The sequence below is a fragment of the Numida meleagris genome, chromosome 5, assembly GCF_002078875.1.
Source record: "Numida meleagris isolate 19003 breed g44 Domestic line chromosome 5, NumMel1.0, whole genome shotgun sequence".
In the NCBI taxonomy this organism is placed as follows: Eukaryota; Metazoa; Chordata; class Aves; order Galliformes; family Numididae; genus Numida; species Numida meleagris.
In genome coordinates, this window is record NC_034413.1 from 53,048,837 (window position 1) to 53,068,338 (window position 19,502).

At 40.0% G+C, this 19,502-nt stretch overlaps 1 protein-coding gene across 3 annotated transcripts in view; it reads right to left on the reverse strand.

The window, feature by feature from the left end:
- Positions 1 to 19,502, reverse strand: part of CERS6 (ceramide synthase 6) — a 119,758-nt gene that overhangs the window by 23,839 nt on the left and 76,417 nt on the right. For 2 of the 3 annotated variants that reach the window (XM_021399592.1, XM_021399593.1), the window contains exons 5-7: positions 12,651 to 12,701; positions 10,459 to 10,551; positions 4,607 to 4,735 (exon numbers count right to left, since the gene is read on the reverse strand). In XM_021399592.1, the coding sequence (XP_021255267.1) occupies positions 4,607 to 4,735; positions 10,459 to 10,551; positions 12,651 to 12,701 (273 nt within the window). The remainder of the gene's footprint in view (positions 1 to 4,606; positions 4,736 to 10,458; positions 10,552 to 12,650; positions 12,702 to 19,502) is intronic. The other variant, XM_021399594.1, reaches the window with a different exon arrangement.

Here is a 19,502-nt window from a genome sequence, read left to right on the forward strand (position 1 = left end):
ACGATATATGTTTCAGCTGTCCCATACTCTTCCATATTCTAGTTTTTGCTATATATAACACCTCTGTTTCAAAGGTTTTATTGTGCCTCACAGTCTATATTCTCCTACACTATCTCTTCTGCCTTTCTGGCATATACAGAGCAGTTTCTGTCTCTAAGATTGTACTCCTCCCTTCAAATCTTTTTCCAAGGCTTCTATTGCTCCTATTTCCTCCTCCTCTTCTCAGTCACTTTTGCTCTCTGAACCTGCTGCCCTAAGCCTATTTTCACATGCTCTTCTCATTTGTCTTCATGCAGTCTTCTGACTCCACCCTTGGTCAAGGAGTCAACCAGATACACTTCACTCAAACTCTTTAATATCCTCAAGTTTCCCTGTTCTCTTCTCCCTGAAGAAAACAGCATGTACATGCAACCTTGTTTTAAGGCACTTAAGCTGCTTCCAGACTGTTTGTGTGTGTAAGCAAAAATATTTTCTTTAAGTCAGGTACTGTCTTTTTTATGCTTTATGCCAAAAGTGTACAGAGCCACTGCACCATGCAGTATTTCAAGAGCTTAATTTAGTGTCCACTGAGTGTCTCCCTCAGAGGGGACATGTATCCAGCTCCCCTATCTCAAAAAATGCTTGATTGAGTAGACTTTCCAGAGGGCTAGGAGGGAGAAAAATAAGAACAATGCATATAGAGTACTATTCTGATTGCAGAATTCAAACCAGAGAACTATCTAAAATGGTGAGAGACAGTCTTGCATTGTTTGATTATATTGGTATGAACACACCGAACCTGAAAATGCTCAGTGCTCATGTCAGACAATCCATATGCCAAAACCAGTCAGCATGTTACATAACATCTGCAATGTTTCCATTCAAAACCTTAACATAAAGGATATTCTTACAAACAGAAAGCAAATTAGGAAGCTTACGAAATATTTGGAAAGCTGCAAGTGCTGCAAAGAAATCATAAGCCTTCTGAATCAGCCCTGTATTCTTAAAGCCTTCTCAATCAGTCCTGTATTCTACTGGACACAAATGAGTTTCCTACCAGTTTGTACTCAGTTTGTACTTTGTCTGGTTTAAGGAAAAGATAACACTTTGGATGCCAGCATGTAAGGAAGAGTTACTAACGTCTTGATTTTCAGATAACTGAAAGTTCAGATAAGAATCTTCGATGTATTCCCATGACAGCAGTCTAAAAAAGATGGTTTTACAGTGCGTGGAGCTGATATTGCCATAGCACCCTGTAGTAGTATTTCTCAAAAACAGTACAGGCGATGGGTCATCAGTTGTCAATAAACAGATCTACAAACAATACTGATAAAGAAGGACTAGAAAAAAGTGGTAAAGTGTGTGTTGTTGGATGGAATTTGGCCACCTAAAACAATGTAACTCAAAGCATTCACTAAGCAGGAAGGCAGTTGAATATGGAAGGTCTCAAAGTCCCCAGATAAGTGCAGTTTTACACGCTTAAGCAGGTTAGTTCCGAGTGTTTCCAACCCGCAAGCTGTACTACACTGCAAAGATACCCAAGACCCCTTAAAGAAATGAACTTAGAAGGTATGCTGAAATTTTCTCTCAGTAGCCTGGATTTCAGCTAAAGATTATATAATGGCTTCCTACACAAGCAAATGACTCTATGCTTCATCTATCCTGCCATAGCTAGGCTGCTTTGAGCATCCAAGATAACTTTAACTTAGTTACAGATTCTTGAAAATCACAGAATCGTAAAATGGTTGAGGTTGGAAAGGACCTCTGGAGGTCACCTGGTCCAACCCTCCAGCTCAAGATGGGACACCCAGAGCCCATGGTACCCAGAACCATGTCCAGATGGCTTTTGAGACTCTCCAGGGAGGAGACTCCCCAGTCTCTGGGCAGCCTGTGCCAGCCTTCTGTAACCCATACAGTAAAGTGCTTCCTGATGCTTAGACAGAACCTCCTGCGCTACAATGTGTGCCTACTGGCTCTTGTCCTGACACTAGACACCACTAAAAAGAGCTGGGCTCCATCCTTTTTGCATTCTCCCTGAGACTCCTCTTCTCCAGGCTGAACAGACCCAGCACTCTCAGACTCTCCTTACAGGAGAAGTGTTCCTGTCCTTCGATCATCCCAGTGGCCCTTCAGCGGACTCTTATTTCCATGTCTCTCTTGCACTGAGGGGCCCAGAATTAGACAGAGAATACCAGGCATGGCCTCACCAATGCTGAGCAGGGGGTAAGGTCACCTCTCTTGTCCTGCTGACGATACTTTGCCTAACACAGCCAAGAATACTGCTAGCCTTCTTAGCAGCAAGAACACATTACTGACTCATGTTCATATGTCTACCAGAAATCCTGGGACTTTTTTTCTGCAGAGCTGCTTTCCATTTGGGTGGCCTCCAGTATATACTGACTACTTGGGTTGTTCTTTCCCAGGTGCAGGTCTGTGCACTTCATGTTGAAATTCATGAGATTCTTGTCAGCATGCTTCTCCAGCCTGTCAAGGTCCCTCTGGATAGCAGCATGGCCCTGGTGAGTCAGCATTCCCTCCCATTTTGTGTCAACTGAAATCATCCAGACTGTTAATGAAGATATTAAACAGGACTGGATGCAGTACTGGCTCTTGAGGTACTCCACTGCTTACTGGCCTCCAATTAGACTTTTCACCACTGAACGCTACCTCTGGGCCTGGCTGTTCAGACAATTTTTGATCCACTTTATTGTCTGCTCATCCAACCCATGCTTTGACAGCTTCTCTACAAGAATTTTGATAATCTTATGCAGTCAATGTCAAAAGTTTTACTGAAGCCCAGAACGACAATAGGAATGGCATTCCTTTCATCCATTCCCACTATGATTCTTCTATACATGCAAATGCCTTAATGTCTATGGAAAAAAACCTCACCTCCAGTATTTCCACCAATACTTACTACTTTCCTCACTGAGAACAGCAAAACTAATGCATCCCCGATCACCTTTCCACTGTACATACTTCATTAAAAAGTGGTAGGTGGAAACAGTTTAGTGGCTTCTGGAAATAGCTTTCCATTTGTACCAGTATGTAACATATAAAGCAGGTCAGATGCACAACTGATCTGTCACAGCAAGAAATTCTATCAGCTTCTTTTGCAGTTAAATATTTATTTTCCTCTGCATTAACATTCCCTAAGTAATGTCAGCAGAGTTCATTTTGTCTCATATGGCACAGAGGCTGTGACTTACTGTGTTAGCAGAAGAGAGTCTGTTGAGTGAGTTCTAATGGCCCCCTTAGTAAATGTTTCTCAAGGGTTATGGTTATGATTCTTATACATTATAAAGAGCTTTAGTATTTCCAGATAAAACAGAATGAACAAACTGACTAGAAAGACCACAAAAGGGTGTCTCACATAACAGAATAGATTTTGGTTTATGTTTTCAAATCATGTGAGAATAGCAATCTCTCTTTGCCTTGGGGGACAGAGAAATCGACCAAAAATATATATCCCAGTGTGTTTAAGCTAAGATTTTAGCTAGCCTACCACAGCTATTCTTCAGTGGTTTTCTAGTTCCACAGCACTGGTCTGATCTGAAATGAACAGCATCAACTATGGCCTTCTGGTGGCAAAAAAAAAAAAAGGGATGAAAAAGGTGGATTCACAGCCAGTAGAATGGATCTACACATGTTGCTAAAACAGGAAATAACTGCATCTTTGCAAGATTTTTTCTAACTGGAGAAAACCAGATTCTCTCTTGCCTTCATTCTCAGGCAGTCATGTGACTTCTAGATTAAAAATAGATTAAAAAATAAAAACAGAGTTATAGCACAATCAAACCAGAATGGCAGGACTTCAAGACTGAGAAAAGTGAATCATGCAGTGAGGCTATGTTCTTGCGTAACAGGATCCTTGAAAATACTTAAAACCAAAACAACAAACTTTTAGACAAAACAGTTACTATCTGATCCTGATGGAGAATTCACAGTGCGATCCCAGCATTACTTAGAGCACTACTGATGAGAAAAATCTCTAAATTGCCACTAAAGAAGTTATAGATAATCTTGACTTAAAACAATATAAATCATCTCCCTTTTCTCCAAAGCCAGCTGCTTAATACTGGCATCTAGATGAGGTGTGGGGACAGGAATTTGGAAGTCCTCTAGAGAAGCAGGTGACCTCACTGCCTTTGCACAGAACAGCCACATTGTTCCATGACCTCCGCTCAGCAAAGAACAGCAGAATCAAACCATGACACCTTGATTTTTCCAGAGACAGGATTCTCCCTCAGCTCATCACTTCTTATCGGTCAAGCCAGGAGCTTCTAACCCACACAGCCACCACTTTCCATATTTCATAAGCTTCAGTTTTTGATTTTTTCATGCTATATTTAAAATCTGTGCAACTCCTCCTGGCAATGCATTATCAGACTGCTCTATGCAAGCAGCTTATCAAAGAATAAATCAGCCTTAAGTCACAAACATGGACTGCTACAAGCATAATACATTTCAGCAAGGAAATACACTATATTAATCAACATTACCATCTTGAACTGGCCTCTTTGCTTAGGGAATACATGTTCTGCATAGCAAATAGATTCTCCCAATGACATGTGAGCTCTCAGAATAGTGAATACCATGTACACTGATGACATAGGTATTGTCTCACCTCTAGGACAACATCAGCCGCATCATGGAGACATAAGGTCAGGGTTCCCACTCGTGTCAAATTGGTTACATATGAGAAGGTTATCAGGGTGACTGTTACAATGTGATGTGTAAACATGATGCCAAAATCCTAGAGCAGCAAGAAGCAGAAAAACAACAACAAAACAACAATGAACCAAACAGTGAGATTCAGTACCCCTACATAAAAATGGATGAAAAAATCCAGCATTATGGTTATGTTGCAGATTGAAGATCCTGCTACTTAAGTGCCTACCCAGCAACATATTTTCCTTTGACTGAATAAGCCACTGTATGATAACAAAAGGCAAAAAGATTATCAAAAGCTAAGAAATAGCGACACTTCTCAGTTCATAATAATTTAACCTTATAAAGTAAACATCCATGACTGAAGTTACTTTGAAAAAACGTATGTACATACAAATCAAATTATACCATACTTCTTATATACCGAGTAATATACAATCTGCAAAATCGTGCAGCATTCACAAGAGTTCAAACAGCTGCAGAAGTACAACAAACACATTTCCACCACACTATGAGCTATTATTGACAGTCACCTGCCAAGCACAACAGAGCAGTTTCACAAAGCTGAGAATCCCAGTTCCTGTTTTTCACTTGTTTGTTTTTAATGAAGCTGCTTTGTCTTCACACTATAGCAGGGTCAGAAAAGTCTTTAAATGACCTAGTGCAGATCCTCCTACTCAGATCTAAGCTGCTGTCTTCCAAATGATGCACACTGCCTGGTCTTCAAACCAGTAACTCACAGAGTCAGCAAGTAACTGTTACTGTTGAAAAATAAGGGCAATAGTAAAGCTCCTGGAACATCAAATTCCCAGATGCATGCTGAGGAGTGGGCAAAGCAAATGGAACAACCAGTCTGCCCGGCCCAGGCTCCCAGGCTGATTACTGGGAAAACAGGACATGTGGGCATGAGACTTTTCTGTAAGGCACAAAATCAGTTTAAAAATAAATAAATCTTACTGAAGGCTGGAGTTTGCTGAAATACCTGCACATCTGTGAGAACGTAGTACCAAAACTCTAAAGAAAAGGTCACAGGCAACATCTGACTGAGGAATTCCTCCGGACATTGGGTGCCCAGGTAGCAGAGCAGCTCTCATACAAGGCTGGCTGAGGGAATAGATCTGGACAGCCACAAGAAACAGCTCCTCCAGGAAGGCTCCTCCTCACGGAGGGCTTTGGGAGGTGGCATTTGTGTTCCCTGCAGCTGTTGAGTCCAACTAAGCTGTCACCAGCTGGCACAGTCACAGCAGAGAAACAGTAGAGAAACTGAAGCTGAGCAGCTGCAGCCTTTTGAGAGACAGAGCCTGACTTGCAAAAGGAGGGAAGGTTTGAGGGCCCTGCAGGAAAAGTGCTGGCGAGCTCTCAGTAACAAAGGGACAGCTCTGGCTATAGCTGCCGACTGCTTGCTCTCTCCAGTGTTGGGAGGTGACTGCTCAGTGCCACCTCGCCTGTCTCTGGCTATGGAGAAGGTCCCACAGTACTCAGGAACGCATTGCCACTTCTAGGACCAGCCCTTGGCTGCACTGCACTGCACACCTGAAGCCTGTGGAAAAATTTGCAGCTTGAGCTGACTCACTAACTACAAAGGGAAGGAACTTCCAGCCTACCACTTCATGTTTAATGCTGTCAAGTGGTACAAGCTCCTCTGTCCTACAAACACTCATCAGTGGGCACTGCCAGTATCGACAACACAAAGAAGAATTGACTAAAAGCAGAAAATTGTATCCTACTTTGACATACATCCAACATTTCTCAGACAGATTATTTGGTCTCCAGCAGTCTGGAGTACAATCAAATACATTCAGCAGTCATCTCAAACCACTGTTTAAGAAAATGGAATTTAAAGAGAACTGAATACAAGGAAAATTAAGGGCTATTACTCTTTCTGAGGGTCTTAAGTGAGAGCAAGGACATGGCATCTTAGTCAATTCAGTAACCACAAATCTACCCATGGGGACCATTTGACTCTGTCACAATCAAAACAGCAAAGCACCTATCCCTTTCCCCAGGGCTAGAAGTAAGGTGCTAGCATTCCCACATGGCCAAATTGCAGCCTAGCTCTTTACCTGCTTCAGATGCAACTGCTATTGCACTTCTTCATTTTCCTGCTAACTGCAATTACATTTGCACATAGGCAGTCCAAATGAGGGAGGAAGATAAGCAGAAAATTTCCTCTGTTTTTATAGATGCCACATTTATGTTCTACAAAGACTGGAATTCTGTTCCCTCCTGGGAACTCTTCAAGGCATTCCTGACAATATGGATTATTCCTAAGCAGACCTAATGCTCATGGGCAGCAGTCTTCTGCATCTCCGCACGAGACTACTTGTAGAAATGCTGTCCAAGGAACACCTTCTCTGATAATGTTTATTGAAAGAGACAGTTACCTGACTCTGCCAGCTCTGAAACAGAGATACTGGTCCAACATAATGAGAACTGTTAGAATAAAGTAGTAGTGATATAAATAAGAAGACTTCTGTTATTCTAGTCTTTTTTTTCCTGCTATTTCCTTATCTCTGTAATTATTACTATGCTTGGAGAAGCTATGTGTTAGATTTTAATTATACATAAGAGTAATGAATACACAGAAACTAATGTTGCAAGGCTCCATCATGTCAAATGGTACTTTTGTTCCCAGCTTACTCAAGTACTTTTATCCATACACAATAGAAGAGTAGCTGTACAAGAATGGTTTCTTTCTTTAGTGTATTCCGAACCATACATATGTTTGCGCAAGACACATTTATTTACAGCACAATTGTAGCTTCCATTTGTAACTTCAGAAAGATAGCATGTGCCTGTACATGAAAATATGTTTCTAAGAATAGGAGAATGACCCTACTCATGACACCATCAGTGTAAGAATATGCTGCAGACAACAGAAAATCCCATGGATCTCAATCTTGACACAAACTCTCCAGGAACAAGATTTCTGTTACCTAGGGTGGTTTAACTATTCTATCAATGAATACTTCAGGTAACCAGAAAATATGTTAAATAAGCCTGACTACTTTTAAAACTTATCAGAGGCTTGTTCCCCAATCTAATCTTCTGTGTGCTTTACAAAAGAGGAGTATAGAAAGCTGGAGAGAAAATTAAAAAACAAACACAACAAAACACCAGAACAAATGATAGTAGATTGCAGTCTTTGAAAATGGGAAACCCTTAAGGGTAGAATATCATTAGAGCCACACAGTATATGTCTGTGAAGCAAATAACATAATAAAACTTTAAAAGTTAATCTATTCAATTCATTGGCTTAACTTAAAGCTTAATATTTTGCTTGTATCTCTTCAGCCAGGCAGAGGTAATCTGGTAGAATTTATAACATCTGAAAAAAAGATAAACAGCTATTTAAAAATCAACATAACCATTGGAAGTCATGAATTTGTTGTTAGAAAAGAATAAAAAAGAGACTGAAAATAAGAAGTCCTTTATCTTGAGCTGCACAAAGTAAAAGACCAGTGCTGGAGCTACAGCAATGCTCAGTGCTGGCACTTTCATTGAAGACCTACAGCACCTTGCCTTGAGAAAGCCGGTCATATGAAAGCGGTTGGCTGAATTCCTGCAGTGCGTGAGTCTGCCAGGGCACTTTTGATCATTCCAGACTACAAGACAGGCCTTATTGTATTTAGAAGTATCTAAAATGATAAGCACAACGTACACAAAAGTATTCCTCTCACAGTAGCAAGAAAACATCAACATTTTTCACAGACTGAGAACCGTTAATCTGTTCTGCATAAACTGTCATGAAGTATTACCACAGTGTCTGATACTAGCTGGCAAATTTCCTGCTTCCTCCAGCTATAGTGTCACTGTATCGCATATTATATACCAGATACATTAAGAAGTTTCCACATTTTTTAAAGTAAACTTGCACTTTAAAAGAGAACTACGATGGTGCTGCAAGAGCTGATGTCTCTGTCAAGCTTGTACTCTACTGGGTGTTTTTTTCTTTTTTTCAGAGAATTTGCTTTTGCATTTCTACTTGCTGACCTAGTGAAGTCAGAATTTGGTGATGCACAGAGTACCTCAGGAAAATGGCTTTAGGACCAATCTTTTGTCTCAAAATCTTTGAAGTGCATGAGTTTGGGCTAATATTACACTTCTCGCCTTTGCCTTACTTTACAGGTTGAGCACTTGCAACACTTCTAGCCTTTCCTTGTTTCTACATATACCCATGTATTTGGCGCTCCTGAGTGTCTGATAGGAGTTCACCTCAGAGCTGAGGCTCACTTCGTGTTTTCCTAGCAACATCTATATTCCCATGAGCCTGGCTCATTGTCTGCATGATATCCCTCTATATCTTGAGCTGTCCTGTCAGAGAAGACATTCTGGCATAGTGTTGTGATCCAGCTGACAGCTGCCGTTGCCTTGATGCCCAGCAGCATGCATTACTACTTTTTGTCAACTACTGTAAGCTCCCAGTGTTAACACTATTCAACTCGTAGGTTACCTTGACAGCTTGCATTTGCTCCTGGCCACAGAGCAGTTTTACTGTCTGACACCAGCACACGGCAGCATTTTTCCAGTCTGATCTTCCTAGTTATTTTGTTTAAGCTACAAAAAGAACTAGATCCACAGTGCAAACCAGTCAGTGATCTCATAGTTTATTTACAAATATGGTATCTCCTGTCTCCTGCAGGGTGCTTATAATGAAAGGCTTTTGACATGTTATCACTGCACTACAGCTACTGTGCTCTCGCTCTGTTGAGACACTACATGCTCAGATACAGCAGGTGCATGGTCTGCTACTTCAGCTTGGTGCTTTAGGGTCAAGCACTGTAAATCTGTGAGAACGGTGTAATTTAGCTGCAAGCAGACTAATTCCCTACCTCCATTTCCCTTTCATTTCCAAAGCAGTATGCTGAGAAGTCTTTTGTGTGTGTGTGTGTGCATACATCTATATTTATCTATAAGTCATTTATAAATAACTGAGAGAGAGACATACAAAAGATTGTTTGCTTGCACCTATGTACGGACAGGATCAGACTCTCTGTGCTCAGCTGAAGAATGGAAACAAATTCTCCAAGTCACAAGGGCAAAAGCTATAGCATTTGCCCAGGAGACATATCAAGATGAAAGGTGTTACTGACTACCACAATGGCTCTTTTCAGAACTGTACTTCAGCATACCTCGATGCTGATTGAGTACTTTCAATTACCTCTCACATAAGGAAAGCAACAAGTCAGGAATCTATTAAATTTTCTTTAAAAAGGTAATGTTGCAGTTGCAATGCTGTTGAATTTTCCTATCTCTCAAGAGGTACATGAAGAAAGGGAAATACAATCAACAACACAGTGCAAAGAGCTGAAATGGATGCATGGGGACTGATTAGATAAACACATTTCTGGAATAATAATCTGAACAATTCTGTAGCATTGCTGCAGAGGTTTGGTTTTGGTTTATAACCAAGGGTTATATGCAGCATCACTCTTTAATTTTAAATGTATCTCTGTTTTTACCCTGCCTATGTAGGAGAACAAATTCAAAGCCTTCACAGATCTTACAAAATGGTACTGTGAATTTATGAGGCAGCCTTGCTCCATCACTGGTATATAACCATTTAACCCTTAGTAGAACCAATATATCTATTTGATCAATTCCATTCAACCCATTTTATGAGAGCAGTAGATCTTTTCAGCTGACGCCATTTCCCTTTGAATATTTGATAACACCAGGCTCTTCTTCCCATGTGCAGAAAAAAAACCCGTCATAGTAACAAGGAACAACGTGAAACAAGCACTTCAGGATCAGTTTCTCAGTGATGAATATCAAGGTCTTCAATCTTTTCAGTCTCACTGTTCTTACCTTTCTTTTGATGTCAATGAATTGAGAAAACATTAAGGACCAGTAGAATGATAATTCAGCAATGTAGTAATAATGAAGGTCAGGCATCAGTGGCTGAAAAATGGAGATGAGAAAAGGTTAATAGAGAATCTAATTGACATTACAGGCAGCTGAGGTCTATACAAGAGATGTTTAATCACAGGTGGATTATATATCTAAGGATCCTATGTAAGAAAAATGATGATGCTGCCTCTTTCAAACTTTGATGGTTCTGGAAAAAAATATTCCTAGGCTACCCATTTTTAAAACTCGTCAGTATTGCAATACCAAAAAATTAAGATGCCCATTAGAAACCTAAAACAAACTAAATTCTTCCCACTTACAACGTCGTTATAAAAGATTACTTGAAACATCTTGCTGTACATCATGAATGTATGTTTAAAGCACAGCAAAAGAAACAATGTTAGGAGTAGATTAAATAAAAGTGACACTAGTATATAACCTCACCTGTTTATGATAAAAACCTTGTGAATTTTAAACAGGTTTAACTCTTTCTAATATAAAGATGACTTTTAAAGAATATAACCATTATCTGGTAGCACGCTAACATTTGGGAAGAAGAAAACAAATAAATTTACCCAGGCATCTTGTTTGATATACAACATGGTTATACAGATGTTTAAAAGCAAAAATATAAATAAAGCAAAATAATAATAAATTATACTAAAGCAATAAATAACAATACGCAGGAAGCTATTCACAACCAAAACCAACTTCAAAGGGGGTTACTATTTAGACGCCAGCCCAAGAGAGACAGTCCTAGGAGCTACTCTAATTTCCTCATGACTGTGCTTCCCTGCTAGCCGTGTCTTCTGTGACAGCGAAGGGCATTAGCACAGGAGAAGTTCCGTGGGCATGTCCAAAGGGATTAGATGAACCATCTCTTGAATAGTCTGCACTGGCCCAGCCACACATTCAAGCAGAGTAAGAGCTATTTCAATCAGAAAGAGGCATTTCAGTTGTCTCTTTTATTCCCATTCTTCTTTGCAGACCAATACTTTGTAGCTGAACAGTCTTCAGGTGCCCACTGAATGTCCTATATGGGTTATTTAAATGTAGATATATGTTTATACTTTATGACAAATGTGCACACTAAAGATCAGTCTGTTAAAGTCATTGCTTGTGCCAATATAATCCTTTTCTGATTTAGTGACATTGTCAGTAAGCTTTTAATTAGGTGTAATAAAAAAAGGGAAGAGCACAAGAACTAACAATGGTAGCCATGGGCTGCAACTATTACGTTCATTACTGCATGAGAACTCACCAGGGAAAATTTCTAGTAAAACAATTAAGATTATCAGATGCTTTATTAACCATAACATTAATATTTCTAAGCCCACATACAATGATAATAGGAGAAAGGGGGATTCTAATGGCAGCATGGTTTTCTCCCATGAGAAAATAAATAGTGTGTGTTTAACTTAGGTGACATATTAGATTTCAGTTCCCTGTAGACTTCACTTCAGTAGGACTGTTCAGCTCTTACGGGTAAGTTGTCTTCCAAATAATTCATTTGACTACATCTATTCTAAGTCCACTTGGATTTCTGCAATTTTATGTTGAGTAACGTACAAAAGGATTGTAACATACAACAGATTAGAAATTTTACCTATTTAAGAAAAAGAAACAAAAAACAAATGGAAAACCCAGTACATAATCTTGATCAGCACTCAGTAGATGTCTTTGCTTCTGGAACAAAGATTTTGAAAATGATTTTTATTAGATGGTCTGATTTCTGATGGACCCTCTCTCCTTGCAGCATGATTTTAGATATGGCAAGTTTAATTGCCACCCTTTAAGAGTGGTAACTAACTTTCTGAATGACTTTTCTGAGTCTGCTAGATCTCTGGCTTTGCTAAAACTTTCAGCATCCTCAGAACTTTGTAAAAAATAGCTATTTCTCCACTGTGGCAGATGTCTGCTTTCACAGTTAGATTTCCCAGATTTGTTTTCAGATCATGTGTTTCATGTCAAAACAGGTGTGAGAGTTAAATTCCTATTTGCCATCTTGAACACAAGCAAGACAAGGAGCATCTAGCAATGTTTGAAGCACCAAGTGACCTGTTAACGCTAACATATTGACATAAAGCTCCACCAAAATAAAAACGGGGCTCTTCAGAGATACCATTTTTGGTTTTAGGCAGTACTTTTACCTGATATGGGTAACCGTTCCAGCACTGTCTGGTATTCCAAAGCCAGGGTGTCTGAGAGAGAAAGGAAAATAAAACAAAAATGTCTGTACATATAATTTTGGGCAATGCAAGTGTTTATGGTTAATACAAGTGAGGGACAAAACTATAGGAACAGCATAATACTTGTGCTTGTGGATAAAGGCTATGAGAACTCAATACAAGAAGTAGATTTCTTGAAGTTTCACAAATATACTAGGGCAAACTGCCCATTCACAGAGAATTTCAGTTAGTGCACTGTGACCTTATATGAATAGCTTTTACAGGAGTGCAGACTCAGCCTGTGCTCAGGTGGTCAGATCTCACATTACCTTCTCAGCAACACAGGAAATCTTGGCCCCAGACTGCAAGAACTTCCCTTATGTATACTATTGCGCAAAAGCATCCTTCCACACAGTACTTCATCCTAGCCCTATATTCACTCCAGAGAGCGAATCATGCCCTTTGCTTTCCTGGTTGAGGAGATGACCATCCAGAGATGACAGATTGTGCTGCCACATGGAAAATACTCTGATATCTTAGGGCAACATGAAAAGTGCCACAGACAAATTTATTGTAGAAAGAAACCACAGACTCTTCCATTACAAAAGGCTGGGCAAATTAAAAAACTTGACTTGCAGCTCTGTTGTGTCCTGTTTTCTTTTTTTTCCTCCTGATTGCACAAGGCTTATGCAATATTTCTTTTTCAATGCCACACAAGATAACAAAGCCTTGTAAGTACAGGCCGTTTAGCTTTTCACTCCTTTTCTGTGCAACTAAGGGACTCATGTGGACAAGCTCTTCTACCTAACATTTTCAGCCACCAAACATTTCCACAGTAGACAATAAGAACATGGTCAAACCAAAAGTAACCAAGTAGACACACTTTCATTTTTTAAGCATGAGCATCAACAACTCTTTTTCAGTGTGCATGTCTTGCAAAGCACAGCTGCACCTCAGGTTCTAAAGGCATCTGGACTTTGAGAAGCACAAGCCTACAGCACAAGAATCTATCCACTGGCTATCTCACTAGAAACATGAAAGAAAGCTGTGGATTCATGATATTTGTATCATTAGCTGCTCTACATCCAAGTATAAAGGTTGCAGATCATTATTAGGTCTTCCAGATTAAGACACATATGCTCCTACAGCACCAAGTGCTTCTACTAACACCATGTTTTTCCACACAAATCCGTTGTGCATGAAACAGAGCATTTTCTTGTTTTCACCATCAGGTGAAGCAGTCCAGCTCAGGCAAAGCATAGCAACACACATGTAAAATGCAATGTTTGTGAGGAGCATCAAACCAAATAAAATAAACACTGAATAGAATGTTGTTCTGGAGCTTAGTTCCCTAAGATGAAAATCAAGCTAGCAGAGTCTTTATAAACAGGAAGAATTTGTACCACATCAAAAGACTGTATAAATGACAGTCAGAATTATAGCCCAATTCCCAATGGATACATAAGTTCTAGCTATGATTTGCCTTACAGAACGTCCTCAGAACCTTTCCTGGTTAAGAGTGATGTAAACATGACTACCAGAGGCTCTTCCTACTTCTTTGAACGTGTCCAGAGGAAAGAAGGGAAGAGGAGAAGAGAAGAAACTTGCACATATTCACTCCCATTGCTCCTCAAGTGGAAATGAATAATTCTTACAATAACTTGAGCGGTATACCAACCCTTACAAATAAAAGATCTCTTAGAGTTTCTGACGTGCCTCTCACAAGGAGTCTGTAAGAATGGTGGAAGTCCATTCAAACCTCTTCACTTCTCTATTTGGAATAATCATTTAATGCAAGCAATTCATTGATTTAAACATCTCCACAGTAGTTACTGCGATATCTGAGTTCCTCTCATTTCACACAACAAAAAAAGGTCTCTTGAAACAGATACAGGCCCTCTACAACTGTTACTAATACATCGAATCTAAAATATTTTTTCTGACAGCTGCTTAAAGTAGAGCCATCCAAATACTGGATAACTTACAGTTTTAGCCAGGTTTGTAAAAGCTGCAATTGTCTTTCATATCAGATTCAACTAGAGATAAGATATGCTTCCTACCCAATTATTTTGCTACCTAAATTACAGGTACTAGCAAAAAAATCCATATTTTTCTTCCAAATATTATGACATCTTAAGGCTTCTTAGGAGAGATGCCTGCTATAGGAGCTGCAGATATAAAGATTACGTTCAATTAAAATACTGAGGGCTAAATAAAAGAGGTCTCAATGTAAGAATCCATGAAGACTTTACCACAAAGGCTGAAAGGATAACAGAAATTGAGAAACAATGTAATAAATGCATTATTATTAACTCTCAGAGACAATACACTACAAAACATCTGCTTCTGAGACAAAGGTGGCTCAGAAAGCTATGCTGCCACCTCATAAAAAATGCTTCTCATCTGCTGTTTGAAAACCTAATAGATTCTATATGGGCAACAGGCAGCCAACAGTGGCCAAGACTGCAGGGTATCTGTATCACTTTCCTACCTCTGTTTCCTTCCCGATCTCCACTTGCCTCACCTTCTTGGAGTCAGCCCTAACTGTTGTAGTAGAACGGGACTTGGGTTATGGTTGCCCTGGCATGCTTTAGTGAAGAGCAGAGAAAGAGCACTTGGTTTACACACAACCTTCCCCGCTCACCTCCACAGTGAACATAGCCCTAGACTGAATTTAACTTCTCCTTAAAGACATGGTATTAGTAGGAGCTACAAGCACCTTGCTAGTGCTCTGTGAACCTCATCTCTCTAGGATACTTTGTGCAGGTTCAGCTGGAAGGAGAGAATCATGAAAGGATCTATGGTTTAACACCTGGACACAATGATGAAGGGTGAGCTAACCAGAAAAGACTTAATGCTGGCTTTCCCAGGGCTCAGCAGAGCCACATGCATGCTCAGAGGACATGCCTTTAAGTTTTCTCACACAAGACAAGCTCACTGTTGAGCAAAGCTCAGTTCTTCCTGCAAAGTCTCCTGACAGACAGGGAGAAAAGCTCAATTACCTGACCCTGCAACAGATCCTTTCTGGGCAAACATAATAAATGTGCTATCAAATACAAAGAATAAGAAGAAAAATGGAAATATAATGCCTGGGGAAGAGACGAAGTACAAGGAACCTGATAACTAAAGGGCATCCTGAAGTTGGAAACTGCTGAGAACTTCAGTAGGACAAAGGAAGGGCAACTGATGTCATCTGCCTGGACTTGCGCAGAGCCTTTAATATGGTGCTGCACCACATTCTTAACTATAAATTGGAGAGATACAGATTTGAAGGCTGGACTATTCAGTGGATAAAGAATTAGCTGGATGGCCACAGACAAATGGTTGCAGACAATGGATCTATGTCCCGGTGAAGGGTGGTCATGAGTGGCATCCCCCAGGTGTCAGTCTTGGATCAGTGCTCTTCAACACTTTTGTCGATTACATAGTGGGATTGAGTGCACCCTCAATAAGTTTGCTGATGACACCAAGCTGAGTGGTGCAGCTGCTACAATAGACGGAAGGGAAGCCATCCAGCTGGACCTGAACAGGCTTGAAAAGTGGGTCCATGGGAATCGAATGAGGTCCAACCAAGGCCAAGTACAAGGTGTTCCACTTGGATTGGGAGATCCCAGGTATATAAACAGAGGAAGGAGAACTCATTGAGTGCAGCCCTGCAGAGAAAGACTCAGGGGTCCTGGTGGGCAAAAAGCTGGACATGAGCCAGCAGTGTGCACTTGTAGCCCAGAAGGCCAACATTATCCTGGGCTGCATCAAAAGAGATGTGGCCAGCAGGGAGAGAAAGGTGACTGACCCTCTCAACTCTGCCCTTGTGAGGCCCCATTTATAGTATTGTATTCAGGCCTTGGGATCCCAACACGAGAGACATGGAGTTTTTTGAGTGGGTCCAGAGGATGGCCATGAAGACGATCAGAGGGCTGGAGCACACCTCTCTTATGAAGAAAGGTTGAGGCAGCTGGGCTTCTTTAGCTCGGAGAAGAGAAGGCTGTGGGAAGACCTCATTTGGCCTTCCAGTACTAGAGGGGAGATTATAAGCAGGAGGAAGACCAACTTTTTACAAAGTCTGATAGTGATAGGACAAGGGGGAATGCCTTTAAACTAAAATAGGGGAGATTTAGGTAAGATGTTAGGAGGAAATTCTTTACTCAGAGGGTGGTAAGGCACAGGAATAGGTTGCCCAGATAAGCTGTGGATTCCCCATCCGTAGAGGCCTTCAAGGTTAGGTTGGATGAAGCCTTGGACAGCCTGATCTAGTGGGTGGCAAACCTGCTCACAGCAGAGAGGCTAGAACTAGATTATTTTTAAGGTCCCTTCCATCCTAAGCCATTCTATGTCAGGAACAAAGCACCAGCCCTACAACACTAAAATCTTCCCTTATGTAATATAAAGTGCCAAATCAGTGCAGTATCAATGACAGTGAAGGATGACAAGCAGCTGTTAGAACTGTTGCCATTTACAGCATTAAGGAATAAATTTATTTTATTTTACAGTCTTTACAGGAATTCCTGTCAAAAAGCTCCAACAAACCTCTCTACAAACTCTACGATTAAAGGGAATAATTTTGAAGAATTCTTTCAGAAAAACAAACAACAACAACAACAACAAAACAACAAAAGAAAAAAACCCGCTTAAGACAAGGGAAGACTGAGATGCTTGAACGCTAAGCAGAAGCCTCAGGTTGCCTTGCATGCATTGCCCTACTCACTTATCAGTAATGAAAGCTTCTAATTGGGTGTTGGCTTTCACAAGCCTCAAAGTAATGAAAATCTGTGTGTCTTGCTCAAAACGCTGCTAGAAACTTGTATGTCAAAGAACAGTTTTGAAAGTAAATGGTAAAAAAAAAAAAAAAAAAGTCACACAATAAAACCAGTTCCATTGTGATCTTTTCCCCAGGCAGTTGATAGTTGATTTGTTTGAAAGGCATTTTTGTGTGTATTGTATCAGAGAGACAATAAAAGTACCAGATGAAGTATTATTTTAAAATAACAAATTAGATTCTAATTCATCACGTAGTAATAAAAATAACCATGAATATGCCTCTCATCCATACGTGCCCAGCAGAATCCACCGAATACAGGAAACACACAAAGGACACAGAATGGATTCTCTAACACACAGAAGCCCTCTGTGTCTTACCCACACTGCTGGTAAGTCAGCCATCAGATGTGTGTATATCAGGCATGTCACAGGTGTAAGTGAATTGCCTGCATGTTTGTTATGAACAGCTTATGTTTTTAAATAAAAACATATTTACATGTGGGTCATGCAATTTTGCACAATGATTGTTCTTGGAGGGATAAAGTTAATTTCACAGTTCACCTCATTCCAAGTTGCTCTGTCACTCACTAAACTATTTGTACTTGTAGTGAGCCCAACTAGGGCCCAAATAGGCAAGTGGTGCCCGCATGTGTTGGTGTCGCTTTGCCCAAGCATTCAGTTTCATCCTTGGAAGTATGAGTCTATAGATAAATGAGAGATGTGCAAAAAAAAATAAATAATGTTGCTGACATTCATTTTTCTTTTTTGCAGCCTATAAACTTGAAACAAGCAACATGCTGAGGAAACACTTCTAGAGGCGTATTTTTAAGCCCAGTGACAGAAAACTCCAGTCTTCTACAGAACAGATTCTACCTAACAGTTTCAAGTATCAGACAGCTGCTAAGCACCTGATTTACTCTTGATCATATGGGCATGTTGTAATTCCCAAAGGAGTTCTTCCTCAACTCCCAGATAAGAAAAATCTCCCAGCTTTCCCCATGGATGAATAAAGGCAGTGGGCAGCTGTTTTTACCAGAATAGAGCATGCAAAAGTCCAAGCATGTTATAACAGAATCACCGCAGCTCAGGAAAGCCTACTTATACACAAAACCGTATTTCAAACAAATGCGAGACGTTCTCAGTCTGAAAAGATTTTAAGTTGCCTTTGTTACCTTTGAAATTAGAATATTTTTGTCCCTATGAAGACAAAAAGAGCACAATACAGAAATCCTGAGCATTCAATGCACACATACTCTCTACCCCAAAATCCAAAAAGGCCAAGATTTTATCGGGCTTAGTTAATACATTTGGATATGGCTTTACAAAAATTTGTCCCTGACAGCTATAAGCACTTAGTGCAAAAGAAATCAGCACTATTAATTAAAGTCAAGATGACACTTATGGCAAATATCTACCCACTTCACTCTGATACAAACACAAATGTCTGATGGCACTCATACCTCTACGTGCATCAAGTTAAAGCAGGTCCTTGGTCTTCAAATAATTAAGTAGTTCAGCTGAGGCCAGAAGATTTTCTCTTGGTTAGCATTTATTTACTGAGCCCCCAAGATACTGTGCACAGTTTATTCTCATCCCTGGACTTAAATGTTTATCATCTTGTACATACGTGTAATTTCCTCTTTTCCTCAAAAGCAGCTGTGTGCTCTCATTGTATTCTGCCTGCAATCTCCTGTTTGTGGGGACAGATGCTCCACCATATTCCAAGCTTTACAGCTTATCTACACAGGAGTGCAGTTGTAACAGCAGTGGAGGGGGAGACTATAAATTTTCTGTTAACTGCAAATCATAAAAATATTTAAAATTTTCCACTTACAGTCTTTTCATGAACAGCACCTTTCATAACATTAGTGGATGGACATTTACTCATAATTAACATTTTTTTATTTGACCTTCAACATACCGAAATTAAACAGTACCTAACTGTTCATCTTTTTTTTTCCAATTAAAGTTAAGAAAGCTAGCAATTTTATTCTTTTTCAATATATTAATAAACATTCCCCTTTCTTGCAAATAATTCAGTTGAATAAGTGCTCACTCAGAGGGGATTTACTTGAA